The following is a 20,695-nucleotide window of genomic DNA, read 5'->3' as shown; positions in this document are numbered from 1 at the left end:
AGGCTTCCTCCACAACGACATGGCAACAGAACTCTAATTAATTTATTTTTTAAGGCTACACTCCGGGGAGCTGATCAACGCTTTGCCTGCAGTTCGGCTTTTTCAGAGTACGTGGCATTTCCTAGATTTATTCTCTGGGATGTGATGGGATGTGACTGGTGCCTCACTGGTGTGAGCAGGTGTGGTGCCCGGAGGTAACTCCTGAGCTCCTCCTGCAGCACCTGATCCCCGTTAGACATTAGACAGCCTTGAAAAGCAGCTCGCCTGCAGGCAGGGGGGTGATGCTGGAGGGACCCCAGGGCTGTGAGTGTTGGTGTGTGAGGGCTGTGCTCCCCTAACCCCCCTGTGGACCCCACCAGGCAGGACAACGACTGCTGCAGCCACCCGGAGCTGGGCTCCCCACCCAGGTAAGTCTCGTCTTCCCTTAGTTCTCCTAACGGAGGAAAAACAGGGCTGCTGGAATTAACGGCTGTGATGGCCACTGAGTGGATTTTCCCCTTGCATTTGCCCTCAGAAAAGAGTGGGGTGGAGATGGAGGCAGGCTGGTGACCAGCAGGGCTGGGGCCCTTTGCTCCTTTGGGAGCAGGGGCAGGATCTCTTTGCTTGGGTGCTGGTCTGGTGCTGGGGTTGGGGTCCCTCAGCCTGGCACTGGCCTCTCCTTCAAACCCTTCTGCTGCTGCTGGCCCTCCTGCCCTGTGCTGTTAGGGGAAGCACCAGCACCACAGGCATCCTGCAGCAGCCTCATGAGGCCCCTGTGCCCTCCCCTGCCCCCCCCAAATGGACCCAGGAGGAGGAGATTCCCCCACCCAACATCAGCAGAATAAAATATGGCCCTGGCAGTAATCTGATAGAGCTCGATGGCAATTTTGGGTGGGGGGGGGAGGAGAGAATGAGGCATTGAAAAAAGAGGCATTGAAAGTACACTTCCTCTCAGTACATTGCTGGGAAGACCATTAGGAAAACCACTAGATTATTTTTCACATTCTTCAGTGCAAAACTACTGCGTTTTATGACCACTATCAATAACAGCTATCATATTACTAATGCTACAGTTGCCACATATATAATATTTAAATCACATTTGTGGCTGACAGAGACCTATGGATATTCTCGATCCCAACAGGCTATTACAGTTCATATCATGTCTGTCATATAAATATTATGAATCATTTCCCACTATCTTTATGGGGGCTATACTGACATCGTCAAAAAGACTCTGGGTACTGCCAGATAGTGGCTGCATATTTATATACACCTTATGTATATGTATGTGAATGGAGGGAGATTTATACAACAATCAGTAATAAATGCCTATGATAAAGCATATTATCTTCACACTTCGTTTGCAAAGTGCTTTGTATGCAGGGATGGGGGAAAAGGCTAGAGAAGGCTGGAGTGAGTGTCTGGGTCACATCTCCAGGCTCTGGTGCGGGTTATTGGGCTTCTCTGCAATGAGGCTGGTGGTCAGGAGCTGAGGGATGGTCCTGGAGCAGCTCCTGCCTGGGCTAGCAGGGCAGGACGAGCCTCAGCTGGTGCCCACCAGGTGGTCAGGGTGCTGCTGGTCTGCATCAGGTCAGGGTTTGGTGTGTGTTTCCCACTTGTTGGATGGGTGATGCTCGATGTGCCTTCCCCGAGGAGCTGTAAGTCTCATCGTTCGTGTACTGCGTTTCATCTTCCATCAGTTAATGCTTTCTCGGGCTTCCTTGGCAGTCGGGCCCTGGTCGGGGTGAGGAGATGAAATAGAGATCTCCAGGTGTTGTAAGAGGCGGAACCGGGCTTTCAATCCTGAGTCTTTTTGTGAAGCAGTGAAACCACTGTCCCTGCAAACCAGGTGAGACACGTTAAACTCAATCCCCCAGCAAAGCACAAGAGAGGCAGCAACCTCCCCTAGGGTTATTCAAGCCAGATCCAGCCCAGGTGCCCCCAGCTCTCTTCCCCGGATCTGTTTAACTGCTGGAGCACTCTGTTAAGGTTTGCTCCATATGCAGAGATGGACAAGACCAAATGCAGTGTTATGGCTTGGAAGTTAACAGGTCTCTAATAAGCATTTAACGTCCTGCTCTGAAGCACGGAAAGCACAGCACGGTGTGTCTGACTGTGCAATGCTTTATTTTATCCGAGGAGCCTCCTAAAGGGGGGACAAACGCAGTGTCGCTGCCTGTCCTTGGCGTGGGAATGCGGCTCTCCAGCTCCAGCAAATCAAATAAATCATGTGCGTTTCACTTCATAAGCAAACATCATCAGCCTGTTAAATGCTGCTGGGAGGAAAAAAAAAAACACAAAGCAGTGGATTTGAATCTGCAGCACTTAAAGAAATGCCTCGTCATTTTGAGTTTTTGCTGGTTTGCATGTGCAGGGCCTGCCCTAGGAGTGGGGGCTCACCTTCTGGAGGCATTTGGGTTCTCAAAGAGGGGTCTGAGGGGGTCTGCCAGGAATGGAGGAGCCTGCTGGCTGGGCTAGGGATGGGCATTCATATACTCAGACTTCGTATTTATTCTTTAATCTGAAATAAAAGACAACCAGGGAGGGAAATTGTTATTTTATTTTATCTTTCCCCTGAGGTGCAGGAGGACATGAAACGGTTGGGGATTACAGCAGGTTTTGCTTTTCTCCCGTCAGATAATTTTGGGTTATGGACAAGGCAAACTGAAACTGCTCAAAAACATTAGCTGTGATTTCCAAATCCTGGTCCTGACTACAAGTTCCCACCTGAATGTCGTCCGAGGCCTCATCCCCCCCAGAACAACTCCACACCTACCTCCTGCTGATGCCCACAAGCACCTACATCCCTTGGCCCCAAATATCTCAGGCACGTGCAGAAGGAACAGTCTGAGAGTGCGGGGCTGGGGGCAGATGCTGTTCCTTCCCTGACCTGTGATGCAGGAACGCCGTGTGTCTCTCTCGGTCAAAGCCAGCTGGGTGGTGGGATTGCAAGTGGCTTGGATGAGGGCAGGCAGACCCCAAATCACCCCCTCATACACCTGCCTTCGTTTGGATCCCAGGTTAAAAGGTATTTGTGTTACCCGAGGGCAGGGAGAATGAGAGCCCCCAAGGAGTTTCCCGAGACAATGTGGGACCTCCAAGCATCCCTGTGCCAAGCAGATGCAGAAGCCAATGACCTGCAAAATTGATCCTAACCCCTCTCACCTTGATGATCCAAGTCCTTTGCTAGGAAAATACAAAGCTGAGGTGGAGCACAGCATCAGGCAGCCTGGTGGAGCTTGTTAAATTAATAGGGCATTAAAGAATTGAGGGGAGGTGGGTGGGTGGTGGGGGGGGAAAGGGAAAGAAAAGGTTCATAACATCACAGAAATATCCTTGCTACCTTCTGGCATCTTCAAGAGACTGGAAATGTGGGACTGCATCCAGCTGTCTTCTCTGGGGCAAAATTCCTTTGGCTTCTGTGGGAGGTTTTACCCAAATAAGGGCTGCAGGATCAGACCTGTTGTCACTGCAATTAACATTTCGATCCACATCTAACGCGGACTGTTACAGGCTGGTTAGGGAGAAATTTAATTTGCTCTAAACAGCTCGATGGGAGAGGAGCATGAAACGTCCCAGTTACGGTAATTTCTTGTGTCAGAGCCTACAGAAGGTGGATTTCCAGCCCCGGGTCTGACAGTCCCAATGCCTGCTGTGGCTCTCAAGCGAAGTGTTTTTGGGGGATCCTGACCTCTGGGGCTGGGTCCCCGCTTGTGCTGTGTGGCAGCAGGAGCCGTTTGCCTCGGCTGGCAGCCCGGCTGGTTGCTGTAGGCTCGATCAAAGCCGTAAAGGCCCACACTTACCTTAGGCTGTTACGGCACCGATGACTCAAATGGCATTTGTGTGATAGAGGCAGGCGGGAGCTTGAAGCTGCCCCGGCGAGGCCTGGGAGGAGCACTGCCCCCAGATGTGCTTTCCCTTATCAGACACAGGCACCGGCTTCAGTGTGTGTGTGTCGGGGGAATGATTTCTACGGGTTTACTGTCGGCGTTTTGTGTGCAGGTAGCCACGAGACCTGTGATTTTTGCCGTGCCAGCCCACTCTTAGACTTTGGCCCTGCTTCTTATGACCAGCCCCAACTTTCGTTTGTGTCCTCACCCGCTTCCTTCCGGGCCTTTTCTCCCAGGAGTTAACGCAACTCAGCCATAAAAACTGACTTGGAGATGAAACTTGGCATTTAAGGTCCCAGCCCGGGAGCAAATGAAGTTACCAGTTATAAACACACTCCGAAATCTGTTTGGACATGCTGAAATTACAGGAGCAGGGGATAAAAAGGATCCAAGATGTTTTATTTTGTTTTAACTTCTGCAGCTCCGTGCGTCAGTTCGCAGCCGCTCGCCTCTGACGTGACAGGGGTCGTTTTGGCGTTTTTCTTGTCCTCGTCGTAATTAATGCTGACGAATTGCGGTGCTCTCGCTCGGGGGGGCCTGCTGGGCACCCCTCGTCAAGCAGCCCTCCTGGGAGGAAAGGCAGGGCTGTCCCCGGGCAGCTGTTTGTAGAATGGGCTGGAGTTGGGAGAAATTGTGTGTTTGGGCCTTTCTTGGGCCTTCCCGCTGTGGATCTAGGTACTACGGTAGTAGGTATGAGGGAAACTGATAAGTGCATGCGGGTGATAGACTGGGACATGGCACCGAGCGCGAGATAAGAGGCTGTTGTTATAGGAGGAGGTGCTAGAGCGCTAATATTTATGGCCTGGGAAGCGTTGCCAATTAAAGGATGAATCGGGGTGGGTAGGAGGCTCGGAAGCGCTCCATGGCTAGAGATAATGCTTGGTGGCAGCAGCGTGACCGCATGTTGCAGTGACTTCTTGTGCCAAACCAGCACCCTGCGGGGAGCCTGGCCCCATGGGACAGCGGGGGCACCCCGAGACCCCCAGCTGAGACCCCGACCCCGCTGGCCCCGGTGTCACTGAGGTGTCCTGTGTGACCTTGGTGCTCCCACTATGGGTGCTGTGGCCATCAAGAGCGAGGGGCCCTACGGTGTCTGCGATGCTTCATATGTCAGAGGGGCGCTTGGGCCCACGGAGTCACTAATGTGCCACCTTGAAAGGCCCAGGACTGTTTAGGGAGGCTGGAGGCAGGGGGTGGCCAGGGCCCCTTGCCCAGTGACTGTGCAGTGCCCCCCTGCCAGGACCCCTGAGATCACCCAGCAGCACCCGAAGGCACAGCCCTCCTTCTTATTTAAGTTTTCCTTTTCCCACATCACTTTTTAAATTTATTTCCTTTTTTTCCCCACATCACCAGTTTTTAATATTTTTTCCCACATCACTTTTAAATTTTTTTCATTTTTCCTACACCACTTTCTTTTAATCTTTTCCATGTCACTTTTTAAACTTTTTCCCCTTTCTCTCATTTTTAAGTTTTCCTATTCCCCACATCACTTTTTTCTTTTTCCCTTTTATTATATACATCCCTTTTAATTTTCCCTTTTTAAAGCATCACTTTTCCCCCTCTTCCTCTACATCCCCTTTTATTTTTTCTTCTTTCCCATCACTTTTTATTCTTTTTTCCTTCCAAATCTCTTTAATTTTTTTCACATCACTTTTTTTCCTTTTCCTCCTGTGTTCCTTTTTCTTTTTATCCCATCTTTTTTCCTTTCCCCCACTTCTATTTTTCCTTCCCCCATCCCGTTTTCCTTTTCTCCTTTCCCTACCACTTCGCATTATTTCCTTTCCCCCCGCATCCATTTTTTCTTTGAATTTTTCCCCACCGCTTCTCATTTTCTCCTTTCCCCCCATCGCCCCTCACCCCCCCCAAACCCCCTTTTCTCCTTTAATTTCCCCTCTCCCCCCCATCTCCCCTCCCACCGCTTCATTTTCCCGTCCCTCGCCCCCGACCCCCCCGGCGCGGGGCGGCGCTGCGCTGCGCGGGGCGGGCGCTGCGGGGCGGTCGCGGCGCTCGCTCCCCCCTGCGCGGGCCCCGGCGCGGAGCCGAGCCGTGCCGAGCCGTTCCGTGCCGTGCCGAGCCGTGCCGAGCCGCGCCGAGCCGTGCCGCGGAGTTACATTGTTGGGACTTTGCACCAAACTCGCGCCGCCGCCGCCGCCTCGGCTGCGCGCCCCGCCGCCGGTGCGGGGCTGAGCCTTCCTCCTCCTCCCTCTCCTCCTCCTTCCTCGGGTGGTTTTTTTTTCTTTTTTTTCCTCTCTTTTTTTTTTCCCCTCTCCCCTCCCTCCCTTCCCCCTTTCGCTTTGATTTCGCTCCCCGCCCCTGCGCTGTGTGTTTTCCACCAAGCCCCTTGGCATGAGTTAGGCACCAGCGATGGACACCAAACACTTCCTGCCGCTGGGTGAGTTTGGGGCCGAAAAGCTCCTCCGTTCCTACCGCGGGGCGGGGGGGGGGGGAGGACTTAAAAAAAAAAAAAAAATTAAAAAAATAAAAATATGAAAAAGAAGAGAGCGAGCTGCCCCCCTCCTCCGCTTCCCCTCCGGTGTCAGCTGCGGGGCATCGGCGGGGCTGCGCGCTCGCCTCCGCGGCGTGCTTGCTGCTCGTTTGTTTTGTTCTCATCCTTATTTAATTATTTTTTTATTATTTTTTTTAAAATCTTTTTTTTTTCGGGTGAGGCGCAGCCGGGGGGCGGCGGGCCCGGGGCTGGCCGAGGGGGCTCCGGGCGCAAGCGGCATTTTCAAACGGGGCAGCCCCCTCCCCACCGCCCCGGGCTGCTGCTGCGGGGGGGGGGGGGGGGGGGGGGGGGGGGGGCTGGCAGCTCGCTGCCTTGGCTTTTTTATTTATTTTTTTTGCCCGTTTCCCCTCGATTTTCTCTTTATTATCCCCTCCCAAGCCCCCCTTTTCTCCGCGGGGTGCGCAGCCGAGCTGGGGGCAGCACCAGCAGGGTCCCGCATCGCCCCTCGCCGCTGGCGCGCTTGGGACCCTGCACGTTTTTCTTTATTTTTTTCCCCTTTTTCTACCCTTTTTATTTTTTCTTTTTTAAGTTAACGTTTTGAACCCCGTCTCCAGCCGGAGTTTGCCATCGTTTGGGTGACTTGAGTCAAGTCGTGGCTTGCAGGGGCGAATGCCTCCCCGCGCCTGGCTTTTTGGGAGAAGTGAGATTGCAGAGCTCGCTGCTCGGGGAGGGGGAAGAAGAAAGTTTTAGCGAAGTTGCCTGGCGCCAAGCCCTTGGCGAGGAGGAAGAGGGGCCGATCCTGCCCCCTCTGCCACTGCTCAGCCCGAGACCCCCAGCCACCGTCCTGACACCCCCCTGGCCCGTGCCGGGGCTCCTCCGGGCTTTAAATCTGTGCACGAGCTTTGTTAGTGTGTGGTGGTTGTTTTGGGTTGTTGTTGTTTTTTTTTCCTTCCCTCTGAAGAATTGCAGTTTTAGTTGTTCCTTTCTAAGCGCAGCAGAAACACATGGAGCCGGGGGCTGGCCCCTGCCCTCCTGGCACGTCGGGGGCTTCAGCAGGGAGAGCCCAGCTCCGCAGGCTGGTGGGGAGCCGTGTGTCACCCCCCCCCCCCCCCCCCCCCCAGAATGGGGCTATAGGGAGACCCTCACCAGTCTGGCTGTGAGATGGGGAAACGGAGCTGCGTTGACTTATCCAAAGTTGTTGTTTGGGCTCGAAGCATCTCACCTGCAGTCCTGCTGTTAGGGTCAGACGGGTTTGGGCTGGGTCAAACGCAGGTGCCTGGAATGATCCCAAACGCACCCCCCTGAGCAGAAATCACCTGCCCGTGGCCACGCTTGGGGGTGGCTGCCTTAACTATTTACACCTCTTTCCAATCTCCGGTGGAAGAGAGAGCCCCCAGCCTGTGCTGGTGGGGGCAGGATGAGGCCCTGCCTATCTGCTCGCCTTTTCTTCTGCACCTGAGCGCTGGTGCGCTGCGGATGCTGGCTCTTGTGCTGTGCTCTTAGTCATGCTGGCTTTGCCGGGGGAGGCGAGGGGGAGCGTGTGTCACCTTGCTGCCGTCTCGGGGAGGGATCCTCGCGCCGGTGCGGGTGAAAACCCGGCGATTTGTCCGCTCGCCTAGCGGCGTGCGCCCGGTGGGGAGAGGGGAGGCAGCCGAGCGCACCGAGCTGCCGGGGGGGGAGCACCCAGGCAGCTGCCCCAGGACAGCTGGGGGTGCTTGGCTTTGCGTTGCCGGCTTGGGAGAGAATTCAGCAGCTCGTGGGAGCTGATTGAAGTGTGTGCAACGGGGGCCTGTGTCTGCTGTGCGTTTGTGCTGCTGCGGGAACGACGCGCAAACTTTATCCGCTGGCCTTCGGTCACGCGTTGCTTATAAAAAAAAAAAAATCGGCTTTGGTTTACAGCCGGGGGATCCTGCAGGTTTGGGAGGGGAGGACTTTGGTGCTGCTTCGAGCATGGGAGGCAGCAAAGGCCTGGCAGCAGGCAGGCAGCTTGTGAGGGTGCCTGGAGCTGGCGGGGCCCCGCTGCCTGCAGGGGGGTGGCTCTGACCCCGCTCGTGGCTCCGCAGGGCACCGGTGGTTTTTCCAACCCTGTTGGGACTGTGGGTGGCTGGAGCTGGCGTGTGCAAGACAAGGGACGGAGAGGGGAATCTCCGGGCTCGTGCTGTTGGTGTGTTCCTGCACGTTGGCACAGGCCTGAGATGGGGAACTGGAGCAAAACGGTGCTGCCCCATCAAAATCTCAGCTCAGTTTGGCCTAAAAAGGATAACCGCGTGGAGGATCCCGGCCAAGCCCTGCCCTTGGTTAGACTCAGATAACCCCGCTGATGTCATGGGTGGAAACGTGGCCAGCGCCGGGCACTTTTAATAGTAGTATCTCATTTTCCTGCTGGTCTCGGGAGCGGGTGGCAGATGCCAGGCAGAGGCTCCGGCGGGGACGGCGTGTCCCCGGGCACCTCCTGCGCTGGGAGCCGTCGCCCTGTGGCTCTGCGTTCCGTGGTCTGCACAATCCCACTATTGCTCCCTTCTCCTCTGTGCCTGTTCCCAAGAAGAGGGGGGTCCTGTGATGGGCAGGGGGAACCCTCCCTGGCTCAGCTTCCTTCCTTCACCCTGCTGTGGCCGGGGGGAGCCTGGGTGCTGTGCAAAACCCAGGGCGAATCGGGGGTGCCGGGGCCGAGACCTCGGTGCGATCCCCCATCCTGCTCCTTCTAGCTGCAGGAATTTATGGCAGGTGAGCAAATCCGTAGGGTGGAAAGAACAGGAACGGTGCAGAAAGCACCGCGGCTTGCACGAGCATCCCGTCTGGGCAGGAGGAATCCCCTGCCCCACGCCTGCAGGGTGCTGAGCGGGGCTGCGAGGGTCCCCGGGGGAGCAGGAGGGCGAGGACGGCTGCTTTCTGGTCTCTTGCTGAAGCACAGAGCAGGGCTCGACCTCTCCCGAGTGACACATGCAAAACAAGCTGGGAAGGAATTTTTGTCTTTATCAGGATCTCGGCTGTGACAGTTAAATAAATCCTCGGAGGGTCCGTGAATTTACTCCGCCTCGTCCTGCTGTGTTTGAGAGCGCGTTTGTACTCCTTGTGTTTAGGGCATTTTATTTATTTAAAAGAGAGCGGGGAAGAAAGCCGCAGAATTTTAGTTATTCATTACAAATATTATTATTGGCATTTTTGCTCCTGTTGGGGGGGGGGGGGAATTCAAGGGGGGGAATCAAAACATTTCACTGGAAAATACACCCTGCCTTCGTCCCACCCACATCTTGAAGGCGAAAATAAATATTTATTAAGAAACGGGTTAAAAACCTTTTTGTTGCAGTATTGTTTTCTGGGAGCAGGGGTGGATTCCCATATGCCAGAGTCCTGCCGCACGACTGAATATCTTCTTTTTGCGTGTTTTTTTCCTTTTCTTTTTGTTGTTGATGGTTAAGAAAACAAACAGCGGAGCTGTCGGCGCTGTGGAGCAGGGGCTTGGGTTTTGGGCTGTGCCTCGTGTCGCAGCGTGCTCGGTGCTCTGAGCATCCCGGTGCCTCGGCGGGTGCGGGGGGTTCCCACGAGGCTCTAGATGGCCTGAAATCACGGAATGGTTCCTGCCATAAATGTCCTAAATGTCCTGAGCCCCTGCTGCCAGAGGTGCTGGGGTAACAGGAGGTGGTGGCGATGCCAAGCGGGTCCCCGCCACCAGCCTGGTGTAACCGAAGCCGCCTCGAATCGCTGCCGGTGAAGCGCCAGCTCTTGCAGGGCCGTTCCCTGGGAGCTGGGTAACCTAATTGGGCTCTAATTAATCCTGATGGCTGGCTCCGAGCCCCAGCGCCTCTCCCCGCGTCGCAGCCGTCGTCGCCTCCCTCGGAGCTGGGTCTTTCCCCGCGGTGCTGCCGGGCAGGGGGGTGCTCGGTGGAGCAGGATCTGGCCCGGCAGCTCCGTAATTGCTTCCTAAAAGGCCCAGGTGGGCTCTCCCAAGTCAGCCCAACTACAAAGCGATAGGGGAGGCAGCCTGGGTGGCTTTATTTTAATTGATTTTGTCAGGAGTAGCTGTGTTTTATTACGTTTAAAGACTAGACTCCGGGATAACTTTGAACGTTTGACACGCACACAAAAAGCAGCTTTCTGACGTTTCCCCTCTTTGCTCGTCTCTTATTTTATTTCTCTCTTCTCCTCCTCCTCAAAGCGAAGCGTGTGCCTGGAGGGAGGACAGGGGAGGAGGGGAGGAGTGGTTGTGTCTCTCCAAAGGCTGCTCAAACATCAAGGCAGCGCGAAGCAGACGAAATAATATTGCAAATAAGGATTTAAAAAGCCCTACAGAAGGATTCCCGCACATGCCAGCCGGCTCAAACTGCTCGAAGATTTTCAGACAGATGCAATTTAGCCTCGGAAAATGCCCTCTCGTTGTAATGGAAACTGGCTGTGGGAACTTGCCTTTTCTCAGAGTGTTTTGCTCAGAATAAAGCAAAGAAAGTCAGCGAAACAACCTGAGTTTTTATTTTGGGAAGAGACAGCGTTTCAAAATGGAGGGTGTTTTCTGAAATAAACAGGGAGCGACAGCTCCTGTACGAGAAAGGGAAGAAAGAGTTCAAATTCAGCCCAAACGCTGCTCTCCTCCTTTGAAATCTTGTTTAACGTGGAGTTAAAAAATAATCCTGTTCAAACAGGCCACTCGTAAGCATGAAATGTGTTTGTTTTTTTTTTTTATTGTGATCGACAATAAAAGTTTCAAGGTTGCAGCTTGGGGCTGTGCTTCTGCCCCTGGCCCTGTTCGTGCCCTGGGAGCGGGCTGGGAAACGGAGGCAGGCCCCGGGGACCGGCTGCTGCCCCCGAGTGAGGAGGGGTTGGGATTGTAGGGCTTTTTTGGGGTTTTGGCGCTCGTGGGGATGCCACCGAGGGGTGCTCGTGTGGTCACTTGAAGGTCCCAGCTCTCGGTAGCCAAACCAAGCTGCTTTTCGGTCTGGGAGTCAAGAAAAGCCTCAGCTGGTGATTTGTGTGCGGCCTGGGCGCTCCAAAGCAGTGAGTAAAGAAAAGAAACACCCCAAATCCTGGTTTTATGAAGTATCCGGAGCAGGGCTCAGGTCCCTTCTTCCTCCCCCCTTTTCTCAGTGATCCCCAGTGCCCCCCAAACTCCCCTGGTGCCCCCACTGCCCTCCTCCCGTGCGCGACTTCCCTGTGCCCACTTTTGCGCTGTCGGTGGTGGAAGAACTGACTTTGGTGACCGTTGTGGTGAGATGCCCGCGAGATGATCTGGGCCTGCCCCGGGGGGCTCTCCGAGCCCTGGCGGTGCTGGCTCCATCGGGTGGGTTTCCCGTTGTGTTGTCTGAGCGTTTGAGTTGGGGGTCCCGGCTGAGCCGTGGCCCCTTCCTCGCGTAGAACCGCGTGCGAGATCGCTGCGGAGCGAGGAGGTAAAAGGTGCAGCAGCGCTGGTGTTTGTGAGCAGTAAAATGGTAACGGGATTCCCGTCTGGTCGGTGCTTCTCACGGCCTCCTCTTTTGCAGAGTTTTGGCTTTTTACAGACTTTAAAAAATAAAAAAATAAAGAGGGGAGCAGGGCCGAGGGAGGCGAGGGGTGCCCCCGGAGCCCCACTGCCTGCTTGCCTGGAGATTTACAGCCCCGCTGAGCTCCGGAGCAAATCCTTTGTGCTGGGGCTGCCAGGAACGCGTTTAGGGACGGATGCCCTGTCTAGTTTCAGCTGGCTGTGTGGCTCTCAGCGCCGAGGCAGAGCCATTTGATTATTGTTTTTCCATTTTTGGCCGACGAGTAAGCGCTGGAAAGTTTTCGCTGTGAACTCTGTGGGCTGCCGCGATACGATTTCGCTGTGGGCAGCGCGTCTCCTACGTACCCATTACCGAGACGGAATGAGGCAATGTCAGCGGTGAAGCAAGAGCGGAAGGAGCGGGGCAGACGGGCTGGCACGGGCGAGCCGAGATGTGTAAGGAGATGCGGAGGTGACGGCGGGAGGCGGGCGGGCTGCGCCCGTGCGGAGACTCGCTCTGAGAGCGGCGGCGGTGGTGGTGGAGGAAGGAAGGAGCAGGGCGATGGAGCGGCAGGAGAGGCCCCCGGGGAAAGCTCGCACGGCTGGGGAAGCTGCTACAGATCCGGGGGATTGGTGCAGGCGGCTTGCGGGCGCTGTGGCTTCACCGCCCTGCGGCGTGGGGACCCACGGTTGGGTGGAGGCTCCTGCAAAATGGCACTGAGAGGGAGGCACCCCTTTCCCCGCCAGTGCTGGAACACCCCATCCTTTCCCCCCTTCTCCTTTTGGAGCCCCGTTTCTGGCAGAGGAGAGGCTTTATCAGGCAGGGGAAGCTGCGGGCTCAGCCCCCCAGCAGAGGAGCGGTGGCCCCTAACGCGGCGCTGCAGGGCCCGGCTGGCAGCAGATAACGGTGTATCAGCAGCAGGTCGTGCATGCTCACACCATGGTGGGGTCGTGCACGGTGTTGGGGTCGTGCACGGTGTTGGGGTTGCTTTAGGAGCCCCCATCCCCTCCTGGTAACCCGTGGGGCCGGCGGCTCAGAGCTGGGACCCTCCGGGGACAGCCGGTCCCTGTGAGGGTGCAGGGAGCTGGGGCGAGTTGGAAGGCGCTGTCTCGGAGCGCTGCACCTGCAGAGCCAGCCCTCCCTTTTGACCTGCACTTGTTCGAGTGTGACTTTCAATTGATCATAAAAACCCAGCGTGAGTCGCAGCGCTTCTGCCCTCCAGCCCGCCGGGCTCCCATCTCTCCGCGCTCGTGTAGTGTGAGGGAGAATTGCCCTCCCGTTCATCCTCCTAATTCCTGACGGGGAACCACTTCTTCCAGGGTCTGCTCCCCGCCCTTGATTTGTAATACGTTAGAGATAGTCACTTAGCATTTTAATTTAATTTTCTCTCTCCTTTTTGATTTTTTTTATTTTTATTAAAACGTTTCAACCCAAGCTGCCAGGGTGGGGAGGGAGGGAGGTGCAGCTCCCTGCTCCATCCCCGCGCAGCCCCCGTGTGCGTGCGTGTGGCTCACAGACAGTGAAATTGCACCCTAGAGTTATAAAGCAATTGTCTAGCTCAGCAGCAGAATGAGCATGAAATGGTGCAGAAAGCAACTAAATAAAATTGGGTAAGGCAGATGCATGAAAATAATGACATCTCTATACCGTAGTCAGGCGCGCTCTCTCTCTCTCTCTTGCACACGCAGATAAACTTTTATAACAGACTTAGCATTTATTTTCCTAGAAACTCTTCTGAAATGGAAACGCGTTGGTTTGCCGTGAGCCCCTGTGCCCCTCTCCCTCGCCTTGGGAAAGGTGTTGCTGGGGCCGCCGGGCTGTGCGGCCCCCTCTCCTCCCCGCCGCCTTCCCAGTCCCCTCCTGCTTTTCCCTTTCCTGTTTCCCGAGCAGGATTTTTATGCTCAGTCGAACACCGAAACGATAACCTTTGCAACTTCATTGCCCTTCTGCGGCAGCGCAGGGCTCGGGGAGCGCCGCGAGCGGGTGGCTCCCGGCGGTCACCTGCCCAGCGCGGCGGAAAAGAGCCCGGGAGCATCTCCCCAGGCTCGTTCTCGGGCTGTCTCTTCTGATTTTCCTCCCTGGGCTGGGTGGAGGCAGCCTGAGGGGTGGCACTGTGTGGGTGTCGTGTGGGGCTGGGGGACCTGTGTCTGCCTGCAGAGGTTTTCCCCGCGGCAGCGTTACGCTGGGTATGGCAGCGTGGGTGCGGAGCTGGGTTAAAAACACCCCAAACTGGAGGTCTGGACGCATGGGATCCGTCCCTAACCATCTGCCCCCGAGCTCGGTGCTGCCTTCCCTGCTCGCAGGGTCTGTCTCGCTCCGTGCTCAGACGCTGCCCCGGAGCCTTTAACCTCCGCAGAGGCACGTTCCCCCCCATTAGCTCCTGGGAAGCTGATATGTTTCCTGACATTGTCTGACGTCTCGCTCCTCCTGCGCCCGCCCGAGATTCCTCCCAGGGTGGAAACAAGCTGCTAATCTTCCCACCCAAGAGGCCCTTTACGTGAGATTAAGGCTGCGTCCCCACCTGCCTGCGAACCCGTTCCCTCTCCGCGGGGGAAATCCAGTCCATCCTTCAAAATTCAGTGCAGCCTTTTGCCGCTGCCAGCGCTCCGACTCCGAGCGTCCTGCTTGGCCGTGATGTCCCCAGGGTCCAAACGTGGCACCGAGGGATGCGTGTGCTCCCGTCCCCTGCCCCTGCAGACCCTGCCCTGCTGGAGGAGGCTTCCCTGCAAGCGCTGCTGCGGTCGGGTGCCGGGGCTGCGCCCCGATTTTGCTACAGGGAAGCGCAGGCTTGCAAAAATCCGCCTGCAGGCATCCATCAGGCCCGGTGTGAAAGGTTAAAGAAATCCAGAGGAAACAGAGCGATGAGCCTGAGAGAAAGGGGTTTCCTGTACCTCCCCGGGCCACCCAGGCTCCCTTCCTGTTAGGGTAAACCTGTCGGAAGGCGAAACTTTCTGCGCACCTAAGCAAGCTGCGGGCTGTTGGCCGGGCACGCCACGGCGTTAATGCTTTGTGCCTCTCCCCGGGCGGTTGTGGGATGCCTGGCAGCTTTGGGGGAGCAGCGAGGTGCTCGACCCCATGGCAGGGAGCGGAGCTGTGGGGTGTGATGCCGGTGCTGAAAGCCATCCTGCCACCCGTCAGCCCGAAATCCCTTGTCCTAGTAAAGCGTGCCCAGAGCCGCATTAGGACCGGAGGTCGTCACCGCTGGGGGAAGAGGTCAGGCTGCGGGGACAATTACCTGCAGGCCCCCGTTTAAGCACTTAGGAAGGCTTAGCCGTGATCCCTGCCTGAGATAGCCTGGCCCCAGGCCAGCTGATACCTATTGTTTGCAAAGTCGGAGGCTTTATCCAAACACGTGCCCAAAGCCGGCTCAGAGCATCTGATGGGGGGCAGCGGGGTCTTGCTGCGAGAGATACGGCAACGCGGCGCCCTGCCTGCGGGTTTCCCTGCTGCTTGTAGGGTCGGGAGACGCGGATTTAATCCGTGAGGGTTTTCGGCCGTTGCTTTTCTCGTCGCTGCTGCTTGCCCTGGTGGGCTGGGTGCCGTGCCATGGGAGCAGGGCATGGAAAACCGCCGCCGGTTTCTGCAGCGAGGTTTCAAGGCCTCCAGGTGCGTGCAGGAGATGTTGCAGGGCAGGGATTTCTCGCAGCCAGCCCCGGGTGGCAGATAGCAGCGCCTGTGGGTGGGGAGGCTGCACCTCGCCTCCCCAAATCTCCCCGAACCCCGGCTGATTTATGCCTCCTCCAGCTCCCCTTCTTGCCACCAGGGCGTTTGTCCCCCGTCCCTTGCTGTCACCAACTTCCCTGGTGCAAGTCCCCTGGCTGGGCTTGTCCCCACTGCTCTGCCGTAAGGTTTTGGGAGCAGAGAGACTTCGGTGTGGAGGGCAGGATCTGGCCCTGGGTGGGAATTCCTGGGGCTCAGGAATTTTTTTAATTCCCTGGCTGGGAATGAAAGCCCTGCACGGGGAGGGAAGCTTCAGCTGGCGAGGGGGAAGCCGGCCAGCTCCCTGCTTGAACGTACGTCGCAAATTAATAATAGAAGTGACTCTGCTAAAAAAAAAAAAAAAATAGCACGTTGGCCTGTCTCGTAGTTATCAGCGGGGAAATCGCGGGCACGCGAGGGCTCGCAAACAAGCGGTTTAATCCGCAGCCCTATTTCAGAACCAGGGGAAGGAGCCCCCCTCCGTGGGGCTGGGGGCTGCGGGGTCCCCTGGCGGGGTCAGCGCTCGGCATCGAGGGGGCTGGGGGTCCCGTCGCCGTGCCTGAGGTCTGGGATTTTTTGTAATTTGCTGACTTTGTTATCAGGGCAATAACGTGGCTGGGCCGGGGGAGCGGGAGCTTGTCGTTAACATCTCCGAATGGCGTTGAAGCGCTCGGCGTGACAGCTCGGTATGGGGACGAAACGTTTTCCAAAATTTCAGCGTCTGTTTTGCTGTGGAAAGGTGAAATCCTGAGAGCACCTTGAAGGAGCGCTGGGAGAAAGATTTTTCCATCCGAGCTCTTGGCCCTGTCAGTAGCTGCAGAAGAGGAATGTTATAAGGGGCTATTCATCACTGCAATTATTTTATTAAGAGTACACAGTGTGCTTGGGAGCTGGAAGAGATGGAGCTTTGGGATGTTTTCAGCATTATAAATACTGCTTGATTACATCACCCGGCTTTTAAAAAATGGTATGTGTAGCCCTGGCGAAAGAGGACTCGCAGACAACCTCGGAGAGCGGAGCTGCCTGCGTGCTGCCAGCCCCGTGTCCCGGCAGGAGCGGCGGGGAGCGGGACTTTGGGGCTCCCAGCCCACCTGTGTCGTGAGGATCCCCCAAAATCCAGCTCTGGGCACGTGCGGAGGCTGCAGCCGGGACCCCAGGCTGCTCACCCCGCGGATGGGCCGAGAGCTGCCCTCCTCCCTTTGCTCTCCTGCAGCGTGGCCTGAAAAGCTGAACCCTCTGCGCCGGGCAGGGGGTGGGCACTGAGCTGCAGCATCCATATCAATGGGAATCCTGCCTCTAAAGCTCAAAAGGAGGCTCGGCTGCTGCTTTTTTCCTCTCCCATACGCTGCTTTTGCCTCCTGTCTCGGACACCTGCGTGTCGGAGGGGGGGGGTTTATCCCAGCATCTTCATCCTTCTTCTTTGTGCCTTTTTCCCCTGCTTTTGTTGCGCCTGTTTTCTACCGCAAGTTGCGGCCCTCGTTTGTTAGGGGAGGGCCTCTTGAAGCCTGGAGCTGTTGTGGGGCCACCAAAAATGGGTTTCCAGCAATTTCAGCAAACCCAAGCAGCCACCCTCGCTCCGGTGCCGTGTATCCCAGGGGAGCTGATCCTGCAGCAGGGACGGGGCACGCTCCCCAGCAGGACCAGGGGCTCGCAGGGCACGCAGCGCGCTGCCCGGAGCTCCGCTAGCACAAGCCGTAGGATGCTGGTGCCAGCTCCAAGCCCCCCTTTTTCCCCTCTCCCATCTCCGGGTAAGGCAGGCTTTTCCTCCAGCCCCGGCGCTCTCTGCAGAAAGGCTCCATTCAGCTCCGAGGGCACGGGGCCAGCGTGGGAGGGACGGCGATGCCGGGGGGCGCGGGGCTGATCCTGCACCCCGCTGTGCCCCTTCGGAGCAGCTCGGCACGGGGCAGGCATCGCGGGCAAGGTTTTTTGGGGCACGCCTTTGCCTGCGAGCCGAGCGGCTTCCCCGTGCCTCCCATCTCAGGAGCTGGGCCGTCAATGGAAGCGGTTCGAGGGTGAGAAGTTCCAAATGTGAAAGCCTTTATTGCTGGGTAGAGCTAGGTTTGTTTTGTTTATCATCCATTTACTTGCCTTTGGAGGCATGCCCAGATTTCTCCGATTTTGTGCGTGTGGATGTGTGATTTATTAGGATTCAGGGTTTTTTTTCTTTTTTTTTTTTTCTGCTTTAATTTCACTTCCTCAAACTGACAGGCCGCTTGAACAAACTTCTTTTGGATGATTTCCTCTATCGTTCGAAAGGGATGCCTAAAAATACAGAGAAAACGCTGCGGCACGGGCGACGATCAAAAAAAAAAACAACACGCGCTTTGCTGCCGTGACAAGCCCCGTCGGTAACGGCGAGAGCTCGGGGGCTAAAAAATCCCCAAAGGTTTCACTTTGGGGTACTTGGGGCTTTTGAGAGCCCGTCAGGGATCGCTGGCTCCGCTCGCTTCTCCGACGGTCCCGTGCGCACTCGGGCACGTTCGTGGCTTTCCGCGTGCGGGCGGCCCATTAAAATAGCCGTGCGTGTCTAAAGCTCTGCCAGCTCGCAGCTTTGGTTTCCTCTCCTCGGTTTGATCTGTTCCGCAGCACTCGGGAAGAAGCGGAGGGGGGGGGGGACAAAAAAAAAAAAAAAAGAGATCCACTTAGGAAACCCTGGGAAACGTAATCGCGGCCTCCGGAAAGCGGGGAGCAGGTAGGCGAGGGGCAGAGCTACCTGCGGCAGCTCCGAGCTCTGTTTGCTGCTTTTGTTCTGCCGGGGATTTCTTTTTTACGAGCTGGATTTCGCAACGGAGCCCTTGCTTTCGAAATAAAGAGCCGGGTTTTGCCTGGGCGTTCTCCGGGCCGGGCCCTGGGTGTGCTGGCGGTGGGGGGGGGAGGCCCCCACAGCAGGGTTTAGGGGTGCAGGAGCACGGGGGGGGGACCTTCAGAGGTGCCCCGTCCCTCCGTCACCTCGGGGCCTGGCAGCGAAGAGGCTGTGATGAAGGAAAACTTCCTTTCCCCCTGTCCGGACTGTAAAAGCGTGAGAGAGGGAGAAAGAGAGAGATTTCCCCCAGGGCTCGGCGGTGATAAAAGGCCTCTCCTTTGAAAAGCGCCGAGAGAAAAGCAGCGTGGCTCATCCTCCGAGGGAAGGAAGGGAGAACATCCCCGTACTACGGGGACGGAGGGTGCAGGGGATGGGGCGCGTCCTGCGGGAGCAGAGCTGAGGATTTGGGATGGGGTGGGTGGGCTGGGGGGGCTGCGGCTTTGCTGCCTCCCCCCCCCCACCTTGCTCAGCCGGGGCAGGAGAGCTCTCGGCCAGCCACGCACAAATTTTCTGTCCCCTTTTACCCTTGGCCCTGGGGTTGGAGAAGAGTGGGACGGAGAGGTGCGGCCCTGTGCCAGGACGGGTGTTTGTCCCCGGGACGGGCACCCGAGGGACTAACGCAGCTCTTGGTGGCTTTTTTCCCAGCGTAAGGCTGGGAACAAGGGGGTTTTGTGGGCTGGCTTGGCCCTGGAGGATCTGGGATGGAAGGAGCTGGTGGCAGCGTGGCCTGCTGCGCTGCTGCGGCTTTTCCCAGGCTGGCTTTTTTTTTTTTTTTTTGCAGTCCCTCCCGTTCCCACGGGGACACGTGGCAGAGCTCCCACTGCTGCACGGCAGCACCGAGGTGGGGGCTTTGGGGCTGCCCCCCAGCACCCAGCGTGCCGGAGGCACCCTGGGCTCATTGCAGGGGCCGAGAGGACACGGGACGTGCCGAGCATCCCCGGGGACCAGGCTGGGCGAGGAGCACCGTGCCCTGCCCGCACCCCTACAGCACAACCTCCCCCCTGCCAGGGTGAAGGCTGGGGGGCTCGGGGGGGGGCTGCCCGTCTTTCCACAGCCCTTTTTTTTTCCCCCCATCGTCATTTCCTTGGTGCCGACCAGGCGTGGTGCTGAGCCGCTCCGTCACCCGGTCAGCGCTGGGTGGTGGAGGCTGCGCCGCCGATCCCGCGCCCGCTCGGCCTCCCGGTCGTCTTTATTGTCGCTGTGGTTGATGATTTATTTCGGGCGGCATCCGCCCCGCCTCGTGACTTGGTTGGGGAAAAAAAAAAAATAATAATAATAAAAAAAAAATAGAGCAAACACAAGGGCAGTGCCGCGAGCCGGGGGTTCCCTTCCCTGCGCCCCCAGCCCCCTGGGTGCGAGCGGCGGGGGCTGCCCCGGGGGTTTTGCAGGGGGCTGGGGTGAAGGCAGGCACCAGCCCCGCGGTGGGCGGCCCTGTTGGAGCTGGGAGAGCGGCTCAGCGGGGTCGGGCGGGCGGTGGGGTGGCAGCAGCCGTACGTTGTGCCGGGGAGCGCGACTGCCGCTGCCGTCAGCGCGTTTGGAGGCGGTGGAGATTGGTCTGCTGGCTGACGGCTAGCTGTGCCTGCTGGAAGTGAGGAACGACAGCCCACGGCCGGTGAAATCCTCGTTATGCTGGAATTAGGGAGTTTCTGCTTAAAAAAAAAAAAAAGCACCAAACCCAAATAAAAGTAGAACGTGACCCCGGGAAGGAAGGCTGCGCTGGGTGGTGGTGTGGGCTGAGCTCTCGCCCGGCCCTGCTGCCCTTTCGGATGGGGGCACGGGGCAGGCTCAGCACCTGCACGGTGTCGGAAACCAGCTCCTTGCTGAGAGCTGGGGAGCGGAGCCTGGCTGCCGCTCGCAGGGCTTCGGTGCGACCTTCGTTGTGAGCCGGGCTTGGAATCAGCAGCCCGGGCGAGCCCTGGCAGCGTGCAGACAGTGCCGCGCTCCCGCACCTGCGCCGGGTTGCGCTCGCTTTGCTTCTGGACGGGGATTTTGGAGAGCATCGGCAGCCTCCTGCTGTCGGAGAACCGCGCGGGGCCGGCCGGCGGGCGAGGACAGAGCGTCCTTGTGTGCCGGGAGCCTTTGAGGAACTGGGCGTTAGACGGCGCGTGTCGCCTCTCAGGGGCACCTCCTGCCAGCCCGCCCTGCCCGGCTGCTCCTCGCGCTAGCGGTGGCAAAGCAGGGCTGAGGTTTCGCGGGTCAGCCGGGGCTGGTTGCAGCCCGCAGCCCTTCGTGCCCTGTCCCTTTGGCAAAGCCCACCGCCCTTTGTTTGTACACAGAGGGAGCGGGTGACTCACAAACCCTCGGATGGAAAGGGGATCGGGAAATTAGCTCACGGCTCTTGTGAAAGAGCGAAGCCAACTCGATACCTATAATTAAAGCGGGTGTCAAGGAATGAAGTGCAAATTCCTCCGTGGGCATATCACTG

General features: G+C 57.3%; 1 protein-coding gene and 1 long non-coding RNA gene across 2 annotated transcripts in view; one reads left to right on the top strand and one right to left on the bottom strand.

Annotated features, from left to right (window-relative positions):
- Positions 1-1,583: 1,583 nt before the first annotated feature.
- Positions 1,584-5,737, bottom strand: LOC136786712 (uncharacterized). Its single transcript, XR_010826128.1, has 2 exons — positions 3,786-5,737; positions 1,584-1,820 (listed from the first exon to the last, which is right to left on the bottom strand). It is a non-coding gene; the product is annotated as an uncharacterized lncRNA (long non-coding RNA).
- Positions 5,738-5,878: 141 nt separating this feature from the next.
- The window catches only part of RXRA (retinoid X receptor alpha), a 100,875-nt gene continuing 86,058 nt past the window's right edge, over positions 5,879-20,695 (top strand). The window contains exon 1 of the mRNA XM_066981036.1: positions 5,879-6,264. Coding sequence (XP_066837137.1) covers positions 6,237-6,264 — 28 coding nt within the window. The 5' untranslated portion in view covers positions 5,879-6,236. The remainder of the gene's footprint in view (positions 6,265-20,695) is intronic.

Source organism: Anser cygnoides, chromosome 20, assembly GCF_040182565.1.
Source record: "Anser cygnoides isolate HZ-2024a breed goose chromosome 20, Taihu_goose_T2T_genome, whole genome shotgun sequence".
Lineage (NCBI taxonomy): Eukaryota > Metazoa > Chordata > Aves > Anseriformes > Anatidae > Anser > Anser cygnoides.
The sequence above is the reverse complement of the archived record's forward strand: the minus strand, read 5'-3'. Positions and strand labels throughout refer to the sequence as shown.